This window comes from Achroia grisella, unplaced genomic scaffold (assembly GCF_030625045.1).
Source record: "Achroia grisella isolate CSIRO2021 unplaced genomic scaffold, CSIRO_AGI_Agris_v1 utg1179, whole genome shotgun sequence".
NCBI lineage: Eukaryota > Metazoa > Arthropoda > Insecta > Lepidoptera > Pyralidae > Achroia > Achroia grisella.
Window position 1 is genome coordinate 1,192,670 of NW_026712591.1, and position 11,956 is coordinate 1,204,625.

The 11,956-nt window shown below is 29.4% G+C and overlaps 2 protein-coding genes across 2 annotated transcripts; both read right to left on the reverse strand.

Annotated features, from left to right (window-relative positions):
- Window positions 1–609: 609 nt before the first annotated feature.
- Window positions 610–2,160, reverse strand: LOC131853051 (integrator complex subunit 12). Its single transcript, XM_059203847.1, has 2 exons — window positions 1,403–2,160; window positions 610–990 (listed from the first exon to the last, which is right to left on the reverse strand). The coding sequence occupies exons 1-2, from the start codon at window positions 1,826–1,828 to the stop codon at window positions 691–693; spliced, it is 726 nt and encodes a 241-aa protein (XP_059059830.1). The 5' UTR covers window positions 1,829–2,160; the 3' UTR covers window positions 610–690.
- A 2,640-nt stretch (window positions 2,161–4,800) lies between these two features.
- On the reverse strand, window positions 4,801–11,946 carry LOC131853359 (GTP-binding protein Di-Ras2). The gene is made up of 4 exons (XM_059204230.1): window positions 11,543–11,946; window positions 9,807–9,902; window positions 9,248–9,508; window positions 4,801–8,996 (listed from the first exon to the last, which is right to left on the reverse strand). Exons 1-4 carry the CDS (start codon window positions 11,678–11,680, stop codon window positions 8,862–8,864), a joined length of 630 nt encoding a protein of 209 aa, XP_059060213.1. The 5' UTR covers window positions 11,681–11,946; the 3' UTR covers window positions 4,801–8,861.
- Between the last annotated feature and the right edge of the window lie 10 nt (window positions 11,947–11,956).

An 11,956-nucleotide genomic window follows, 5' to 3' on the forward strand; every position in this document is an offset into this window, starting at 1 on the left:
AATTAATCAATTTTATATTTAGATTTTGTACAAAGTCGCGTGTGTACCGGGTTGGTAACAGTCACCTATTTCTTCCGTCCGGTGACTTTCTTTGTTGTCTGTCTGTTTTGGTATCTATTTCGGTAGATAGTTGAGATATGGAAACTAAATTAGGAGGAACAAAAACACAGTATATTACTAAAAATAACATTCAAAGTAGCGACGAATGCGAAAATATTTGTATGGCTGATTATCATAATCATCCATACAAATATTCTCGCACCTAATGCACCCGCCTATACCGACATCGGTATACGCTGGCGAGGCTTCTGTAGAGGATGACAAGATGAATACGAACTCGGGTCACTTTGCCCCTCGTGGGAAATTCACTTGGAATTAAAGAATTAGGTGTACCTATCACATAGTGTACTACACGCTGACGCGAAGTTTTGACCTTACCACCAGGTGGGTTGTCAATTTGTTTGCCATTCTAGTCTTATAAAAAAAGATAGATTATAGAGAATAATTAGTGAAAGTATGAAGTCACTCTTGCATATATACAAAAGAGAATCTAAATATGTTTTATAAGGCAATTATATCAATAAATTAAAAGCATAAAATATACAGTTATATTACATATCACAATTTATTTCTTTGAAATTGAAATTATTTGAAAATACAAATATTGTTGTTGTTTCATAACAACAGCATTTATTTTGAGCTTTTCTTCTTTTCATGCTGTTTGGCTGCTTTCTTTTTCATAATTTGCAAGCGTTTATCAGCAGATATAATGTTAATACTGGGTGTGACAACTTTAGAAGGTGAAGACGATGATGAACTTGAAGAAGATATTTTTACTGGTGTAGTAGAACCAGATATTCTTGTTGGTGACTTAGAGGTTGATGTTGTTTTAGTTGGAAATCCAACTGCAAAACTTTGAGATGTTAAACATGAAGCACACTGCCATCCAACACTCATATCATTATCACTAATAACAGGTTTGTGACAATCCTGTGGACAAATAATACTTTATATTAATTGTTTTTATTTCAATGTTTTAAAAAGACACTTGAATTTTGTTCGTGTAGTGCTACAGTTTGTGCTGCAGACGGTATATCATTATTTGCTGAACAATTCCCAATATTATATAAATAGAAAGAATAGAATGAACCAAGCAGGACAACATCTAGCAGATCTGCTAGTATATGTAATCAAATATAATTAAAAATAGTCTCCAACCAGCATAGTTTACATGTACATGTGTAAAATACAATAGGCATAAAAATGGCATTATTTACTAAGGTTAAAGAGAGAAGTCTTATTTTACTATCATAACATACTTTGAAATATAACATTTACGAAAAGCCTATATTGTAAAGACACTCACAGATGCAATAATGTAGTAGATAATAATCATAAGTACCTGGTGATATAAAGAATGGCAAGCATCACACTCCACTAAACGATTTCCAGCCTGTACAGCTATTTGTCTACACACCACACAAGTTAAATCCTCCTCCAACAAATCAAAGGCCAACTCGCCATCCATTACTGTCCCATCATCATTCTCCCGCTCAGGTATTTGTATCTGTTGTGGACTTTGTTGTGGGATTGGTATAGTTTTACTACTGGTACTCTTATCACTCTTATGCTTTGACCTAGTGGATTCCATTTTCTCTTCAGCCAGGTATTTTTTAGGCAGCACATTGCCGAGAGTTTTAGCGCTACCATATGTTTGACGAATACAGTCATCTAGAGTTAACCTTAACTGTTCCGTAGAATCTGGAGAACTTGAATGCAAGTACTTAAGGCAGAGCTTAATTGCAGGATCAAAATCAATTGAAGACATTTCAGATATATACACGATGCACTTACGTGATGAAAGTCATTAATTTATTTTCTGATAGATATTTTTTCTTAATTAAATGTTTCGAAAGCAACAAGTTTATTAAGTTGTAGTAGTTTTCAGATTACGCTTCAATAAAAGAAAAAAAAACTTGGATTTGTATATAACAATTAAGATAAAATTAGGATGAAAACACATATATATGTAGCAAAAAATATAAAAAATAAATTAAATTAATAAGACAATCAATGAACAAATATCAATAATAATTCAGAGAAGTTTGTAGGTAGAGAAGAGAACTACGACAACCAATCCCGGTACTATGACAAAGACAGACAGACAGAACAGAGTAAGTATGGTTACCACAGATCAATATTAAGTACCAATGTTTCCAACTTGAAGTAAATTTTACGGCGTTTCTAGTATAAAATTACGGTTTTGAACATAGGAATATAAAATCATTTCTCAGTTTTAGAGAAGTTAAAAAAAAACAAAAAGCAAATTACTACGCTTTAAAAAAATAATTGGAGAGGGAACTATTATTTAATTATCCATATTGCATACTTATCGCCATATAGATTAACCTGCATAGTTCCACCATCTTTTTTACTAGTTGTTGAACACGACTTTTAATATCATTAAAAATCCTTATCGGTTTTTATTTTACGTAGAGACTGTGTAAATTAATAGTATATATTAAGTATTTATTTCACTAGACATATTATTACAACGGCCTAGGTACATCCTTTAAAATTTTTTAATGTCATTGCCATGTATTGCAATTGAAACTGTGATTCGGTGGTCTAGCGATTTAGCACAACGTTTTACATGGTCGCGGGTTTGATATGTAAATAGTGCTTTGCGGCGTCTCTTGTACTGGTTTACAACTAACAATCTTATGTTAAACGCTAATAAAACCAAATGTGTTCATTTTTCTGTCTAATAGTTTTAATACTAAATGCAACATAAAAGTAAATGAGGAATCTCTTGAATTTATAGAATTTACTGTCTTTCTAGGATTCACACTAGATAATAAAACACAATGGGGTGCACAAATTCAAAGCCTTGCAGCGAAACTGAGTTCAGCACCTTTTGCCGTGCGTAAGGTTAGACAGTACACTGATACTGATACTGCTAGATTAGTCTATTTTCATAGTTTACTCTCTTATGGAATATTATTATGGGGAAAAGCGGCAGATATTAAAAATATATACAAATTACAAAAACGTGCCATTGAAGCGATCTACTGTATGAAGAGTCGTGACTCATTAAGATAGAAATGCAAAGAGGCAAATATTCTCACCGTTGCTTCTCAATTTATAAATTCAAATATCCTATATGTTCACAAAAATCTTGACTTATTTCCAAAAAATAGCAATGTTCATAATATTAATTCTAGATTTAAAGACAAACTTGCTGTCCCCCAGTATTGTATAGAAAAGTTAATAGGTCTTTTATGGGAATAGGTATAAAAATTTACAATAAGATACCTAACACCTGTTAAATCATCATTTATTGAGCAAAGCCTATTACACGCTAAACGATTACTTGAATGACGAGTGTGCATGTGTGTGGGCAACAGTTGTTCATGCACTGGATTTTCATTTAGTGTTAGACATAGACACCTCTATAAATATACATTGTAAATAAACTGACTTTTAAAAAAAAAGGTAGTTCAAATGAGTTCCTTGCCAGTTCTTATCAATTGGATCTATATACCGAACTGGACGGTAGGGAAACAATTAAAATTTGAATGTAAAATTTTATGTTCATAAGCGGCTGAAATGTCCTACATGAATAAATGATTTTTGAATTTCAATTTGATTTATCGCATGGTACAAACATTTGTATTCATGAGTACATATGTAAAAACTACTTTATAACTAATGAATGAGTGGTATAATAAAAAATATGACTAATAAAAAGTGCTTAGGTATATTTCTTTAAGAAAGATTATTTCTATGATGGAATCGGGCAATGGACACTATATTTATTGGTCATTACATCACATTAAAAGTCATTAGTATGGATATTAAGATTGAAATAAATAAAAATCCAGTCTTATTTAATTTCTTTTAATTCTGTAGTCACAAATCGATTTGGAAATACAATAATTCAAAAACCTCAGTTCAAAATTCTAAGCAATAAGTATTTTAAAACATGAACCAGCTGTGATTACAAGCAATTTCTATTTGAAATTTAATTTCGTAATACGTTTTGGGTATTTGCACTCTTATTGATCAACAAAAAGGCAATAAGCAGGCACGTTAGCACAACGCCGTGATAAAACATTTTTTTATATATGACTAGAACTATTGTAGATACAGTTAGCTTCATAAAGATTCGTGATAGGAGTGAAATTTGAAATGTATCTTAGCATTTAAAGATAATCACTTAAGACCAAACAAGCTTTCATTCTAGTGCTTTGAAATACTTAAAATTTTTTGCAGAGATATCAATGATTCTAAAGTTGAATGTTTTCTGTTTGTATTTGTAACAAGAATTCCTCCTGGTATCTATCACGTCTTACATTTTTGAAGACTAAGATGCCTGGCTATTATGTGGTAGGTAATGAAAATGCAATTTAATTTCTTTACCATGTCACCATACCTTTGAAACTGATATAAAGCCTATATTGCAAGATATTAGTGTCACCTTTTGTTTGTGTTTATATAAGAAACTATTTTTGCATACACAGGTTGCAAACCTCTGTATGCAAAAATAGTTTCATTCTTTACGCTACGGTCTATATGAAGCAGACTGTAAATGCCCTTGCTTATTATTAGCCCTGCCAAGGGAAGCTGTATTAATCCTATTTTCACAATTAATTTAGATAGGACTGCATGCATGACATATTATCATAATCTAATCAACCTACACAGGCGTGAATTAATACAAGATTAGACATTACTAGCCAGTGCCTGCGGCTTCGCCCATTGATTTCAGTTATGCTCTTTGGTACGTTACACAAATAAAGAACTCATGTGCAAAATTATTTATAGAGATCTATATGAACTTCTCTACTGTTTAGCAATTACCCATAGTATATTTCTGTACAATGCAGTCCAGAAATATACTATGGGGGTAATTGCGAATTTATATTTTCTGATTTCTACACACCGTTGCGTTCTAAACAGCAGTCAAGGAATGTGGGGAATATAATAAAAATGGTATAACTGCGCGATTTTCACCACGACCTTAATGAACACGAAGTAAATTCGCAAAGCGGATTGACTCTAAAGCACATTATTCAATAAACAATTTTACACAAGAGTTCAGTAAAGTGAGGCGTAAAATAACCTTTACGAAAAATATATGAACCGTTTCATAGTAACTAATTATTACAATTGAGCATCGAGATCCTTCCAAACAGAATGACGTCGCAACCTATCAACTTTTGCAGTATTTAATTATTATAGTAAAAATTAAAAAACTTCCGCCATGATTTTTCAAAAATGGTGAAACACTGGTTCAAATTTATAATAATACGTTAATAAGTTAAAATTAACGACATTTTGTATAAAGAAATCTTAGCCCTGTAGGGGATCAATAAAATAATTATATCTAATATGTTTTCTATACAAAGGCAAATTTCTATTTCTACTGCGCCCGTTTGGATTATATAACTTCTGCAGTTTCGTGTCTATGATATATTAATGAAAACGACAATTTTTGAACGACGCTATTGTCTCTGTTTTAAACAGAAATGATAGGGTCGTGAAACAGATGTAGTATGTACCAGTAGTTAAAGTGTAGCTATAGTAGATCTAGAAAACTCTGCTTTAAACATTTATGAGAAATATTGCAGTATCACAGAATGCGCTGTAGTTACTGTTAACAATATATATCCAGAACAGATTTCTCTTAGTACACTGTCTGAAGTCTACTGTATACAAGAATCGTTATATATGTGGTCATAAATAATGTATAATCATAAGGTATTCATTCATTTTGGAAGGACCTCTTATAAGATTTTTCATCTATTTTCTGGACATGACTTGTATAGTACCTTATTCAATAAATTATGGACAAAACAATACATTTGTTATTTTACCCGCGCAATTTTGGTATTATTAACATTACTTAACAATAGCAAAATTTTAATATTGTATAACTTTAACGTTTCTATTATTAGTTATCATGGTAACTACAACATTCGACCGCTATGATGAAATCTAGTATCTACTATATTATTGCCATGTAATATAATGGGCACCATATCAAAGGATAATTAATTATTAGAAAGACACGCCATTTCAACATGTTAAAGAGCAAGAGATAATTTGAATATTTTATAAACAGTTTTGACAATTGAAGTGATCAAGGCCCCCTAATATGTGATACATTATATATAACTGTTATATAATTAGTGCGATTATAATAAAGTTCATTCTTATTTAAAAAGATATAATTAGGAAATAATTTAAATTTATTAAAATATGATGATCCTTCAGTAGGTACAATACAACAGTATTACGAATTTTCATAGTAATAATCACTTGGAAAATTCGCAACGCTACCCTGTACCCTTGCTCAAAGAGTTTCGTGTATGCCGTTACAGTTCTTATTGTAGGAAATTGCCACAGGATTGTACATGTATGTAATAATTGAAATAAACCTTAGTTTCAAAGTCATTGGATTGTATAAAAAATATCATATATAATTTATTGCAAATTTAATAACAAAAAAAAAAATACAACTACTATGTTGCTGGGCCAACTAAAGTTGTGGTAATACTCCCAAATATGTTAACAAACAAACTGATTCCATACAATTTGGTCGTGATTTAAATTAAAGTAATATCAGTGGGCCTTGAGTTTACTGGCTTTAAAGAAATCACTACATCCCTCTTGTGACATGGTATATTATGCTTAAACATATCAATAATATGAACTTGTGTGGTAACTCACACTACATAGCTGCATGATTTACAGATAGAAACAGATTTTTGTGAGATATTAAATTATTAATAATACATAAAAAATAAATTATATCGCGCATTTGTAAACATAATTTTATAATGTCTTGTTGCCTTTATATTTAGTGTTGTAGTCAAATATAATACAAATAATCTGTTGTTATTCGTGAAAGCCTGTCAGTGGCTTAGTGTATTTTTATATCAATTCAACATGTACATAGTTAAGCCTTGGTCTTCCTTTAATCAATAAATATTATTTTATTTATAGTTGCTTTTATTCTGTTAATGACATATCTAGTTCAGAGGACTGTAGTAGTTTTTCTAAAAAGCCTGTACAAATACACAGTTAGTAAATAATCAATTATATATAGTTTCGAATAGATATAGACTAAAATAATATAGGTTAGAAAAGTATAACAACAGGCACAAAACAAAATATAACCACAGTAAATTTACATCAATTAACATCAAACAACTTTGGTCCAGCTATAACAGTTCAGTGTTTAACAATTTTTATTATAATTACAAATTCAGCTAACAAGCAAATAAGTTAATATAATACACTACAAAATAAAGTTTCTCTAATATTCAATAACTGGAAATTAAATACGCCAAAATAGATATGACCAAATAAAAATAAGGCCATTTTATTCGTTTAAACATTCTCAGTCTACCATGTCCTTTACGATATTGTGTAGACATATTACATATAACGAAAACAATATTGTTGATATTCGTAATAAATGTCTCAAACTATTTCTTATAATATGAACTAAGTGGCGCCATAACTCGAATTATTAACATTACCTCACTATGAGATACATGACGTAATAATGTTATATAGACTAGATAAGAGTTTATATTATAATTATATGGACAAATCTAATTGGATATGTCGTGAATGATATTATTTAAATAAAGTGCATTTTAACTAGCGACCACTACTTTATAATAATGACTACATTAATTTACAATATTTACGATGTCACTCGTATAATATATACGTGTTTGAAAATCACAACAAAAATGTATAACGTCATCGCGAGATATATTATAGTTCGATTTAAAAGTACCTACAATCGATTGAAATATGAGTTTGTATAATAATATACATTTTAATGAATTAAGCCCTGTCCGAGTCAAAACATCACCATGATTATCATTTGCATATCGAGATCCTAAATATATTGAAAGCAAAGGTTAAAATTATAATTAATCTGTTTCTTTTGGGTACCAAAATCCCTTACTACGGATTTTGGAAATCGGTATGTTTGTTGGTGTTAGGAATTCAGAAACGAAGTCTTTCACAAAAAAAAAATAGAATTTATCTAATCAATTTCTTTGCAAGCGGACCCGTAACTTTAAAGTAGGCAGGTACTGCACTACTTATAATGACATTAATTCCTATCGTCGATTTCCTATAGATTATATTAACATAATTGAAATCTCTTAACAGTGTTTTTTCGTTGATTTGTCCGACTCGCGCTTGACCGGTTTTTTTACATTGAGATAGCCATTGACATGTCTAATTTCAGCTACCATAATAATTCAAAGGCTACAATTTGGCACAATTAATATTTCCCACCATGACGTCATTTCTAACAAAAATGTAGATTACAAAATAACATTAATAACTTTGAGAAATTCAATAATTTATAAATACATGTAAAATATTACATATTTTTAATTATTAAATTTATCAATCTAGTAATAAATGAACTTGTATAATTGTTGATTTATTAATACCACAAAATTGATTAACACTTAGTCACCGAATGACTTTATTTCGTTGTATTTTCACACTAACAATTATATGGAATTGCCTCACCTCTATTACATTGTCAGTCATTATTTATTACGTAACTAGTGTAAATAACTTAGATTTTAATATATATAGCTAAATATGCAATTTGATGATTTCAAGCTCCATTGTAATGGAAATTAAAGTTATTTAAAAGGCATAATAATATTAGGTACTACAGTTTCGTTAATTTAAATGCATTAAAATACTTATCCTATATCGGTGCTTTAATTTACGAGATGCATTTAATGACTAGATCAAAATGATTGTATTGGATTTACATTTGCAGGTAACTCACACAACTAATTAGTACCATATTACATAACAAGACATTTTTCTCTCCCACTGGCTGACGCTTCACCACCATCCTTCACCACTTTGTCTTTCTTTTTCTTACCTTTGCCATCTACTTGAAGAGAGACATTTCTGTTTTTCTCCATATTTAAAAGTTCCTGGAAATAAAATTGTGTCATGAATATTACAGAATAAATAGTTGCCTACTTACATTACATTTTGATAATTTATGTTCTTTTTTTGTTTATGAAATAGCCCTTATAAAATAGAAAATATTTAATATTAAATTCTAATAATGACGTTAAATTTAGAAAATGAATTTTAATTACACTATTTAAAAAAAAAAAAAAAGAAGTAATGAATCAATCTAAAGAAACAATTGCAAATAACAAATGAATTGCATATATACCTGGAATAATTGTGTAACATTGTGGTTTGTTTTCGCTGATGTTTCCATAAATGATACCCCCCATGCCTGTGCTTGTCCCTGGCCCTCTGTCGCAGATACCTCTCTGATTTCGGGACTTTCATCACATTTGTTACCTGCTAACATTACTGGTATATTTGGCAAATCTGCACCTTTTATTTCCTTTATCGTCTGCCATATGGGTTTTAACTCTTCTAAAGACTGTCTACTACTGACAGAATATACCAATATAAAAGCATGGCCCTATAAAGTACAATACATTACTAAAATTATTATCTAATATGGTATCTGTAAACTTAAAAAATCTTATATGATATATACAACAGTTAAATATAACAAATTTAACAAAGGATAAACAAAACACCAGAATGTGATTTTTTGTGTACAGTCTGTACACACAGTAGAATAAAAATAAATTCTACAACTATCTGTGCATAACTGTGCTCTGGCCTTTGCAAATATGTTGTATATACATATATATATATTACATTATATTATATTATTTAATATGGGTACCAATTTTGTATAAATTAATAAATACCTTGCTTATTGACAGTCTTTGCATTGCTGGAAATTGATGAGATCCTGTTGTGTCGGTAATTTGTAGTGTACATATTGTTTTGTTGCTACTTATTACCTATAAAGAGAAAAATTAATCTCAAATAAGAAACTGTAAAAAAATCTCCTTGCTATTTTTGTTACAAAAAACCATCCTTAGTTGTAATTTAATATCAGAATACAATAAAAAAATAAATATATTCTACTATAAAATTAATGTCATCCCCTCTTTATAATCAATTAAATTGAGAGTATATCAAAGCTTGTAAGGGTATGAACAATTAAATTAGGATGATGAAAAATACAGCACCAAAGAATTAATTTTGTAAAAATTTCAATTCTAAATGTTACCTGCCATTGTAATTGCAATTAATGAAATAACCTCATAGTAGATGATGTCATAGACATGCTTTATTTATACTTGTACTTTGATTATCATCAATTAATGAAGCTGTACATTTGTAAAGAAATTAAATTATACACAGAAAAATCCAGATTAATGTGTTTAGTCCATATTTAAGATAAAGAAAATTGGAAGTTGTGTATCATTAGGATATTTTATTTGTAGAAACATAAGGTTCATTTTGGCATTGAGCCAAATGGACATGTGAAGGCTTTTGGCATCCCACCAATAAGTGCAAGGACATTAGTGCCATGTTATATTCTATGTTAATGCATTTTAAATTATTATTTGGGAATAAAATCTTTAGGGATACACTGTATTTTGTAATTATAATTGGATTCTAATGTAACAAAACATATAATTTAAATATATAATACCAACTAATAGAGTATCAAGAGTTAGATTAAAAAGTACTTTTCTGAATGCAAATTGCATGGACATTTGTATTTTTTTAAATAAAATGGTTTATATCGTGAATTTCAGGACAAACAAAACTTTTAACTTTTACTTAAATCCATATATTAAACAAACACCTAATATAATATAGATATAAAATAGGATTGAACTCCATCTTTTCAATACCAACGTTTAAACAATGAGAGGCTCCAAGATTTGTATTGCCTAGGGGCTCCAAGCTTGTTAATGCAGCCTGGTCAATATTCTTACTTGTTAACATATTTATTTAATTGTTATTGCGGCACATAACATTTACAGTACTATTATTAAATCTTTCAGGACAGGATTATTAAAACCTATGAAATGTTGATAACAGTCAACAGAAGTCAAGGAAGTAGGTAGTTTGATAAGTTAGTTTCTTAGCTTGTATCTCACTTATTCTGATTAACTAAATCTAATACCTGACTAGTTAAATAAGGAGTATTTATTTACATATGTAACTTTTAGGTATTTAGGTATCTATCAGTTTTTAAAGAATAACAAAGTAAAAATTGTACTAAAGAATTATACTAAAGAAAGATTACTAAAATTATGAATCAGCGAAATTTTCTTTACTGCCATTCTGAATGTCTCATTTTCTTAATCTATCTATATATCTAATTTTATTTCAATTTGATAAAAGATTAGGTAAGTTACAAATATATCAAAACATACATATAGGTTGTAACTAAACTAGTAACAGGACACTTATTCTTTCATTGCAGAAAAAATTTAAAAAATAATTATAATAATATTAATAATAACCACAACGTTGACAGTTGTTAATCCTATCTTGAATTACAATTGTATTTATGAATATTATAATTTATTATGCGAATGTTTCTTAAGGCGGAGAAAAAGTTTCTAAAAAATAAGCTTACTTGTCTGTATGTATCTTCGATCGTTGGAATGTATGATTCTCTAAAAGTGCCTTTTACGAAACGAAGAACAAGGGAGCTTTTACCCACGCCACCAGCTCCAAAAACTACGACACGATAATCATTACTTTGTTCCGGCATAACGTATTCTTGGACTTGATAAAATCAAATTCACATTTATTCTATAATTAAGTCACTTAACATTTTATAGATAACATTTTGAAGTTAAAATATAATGCTATCATGTTTTAGGCAGATACAAAATCATTTTGATGTATAAAGCAATCCAAACAACAATAAACTGAAAACAAAATGGACTATCACTACAGTTATATCAAGAGAAATAATTAATAAGTTATTTATGAAATTGAAATAAATAGGTATGTAATTGCAAATAGATACTTTGTAAAACGAAAA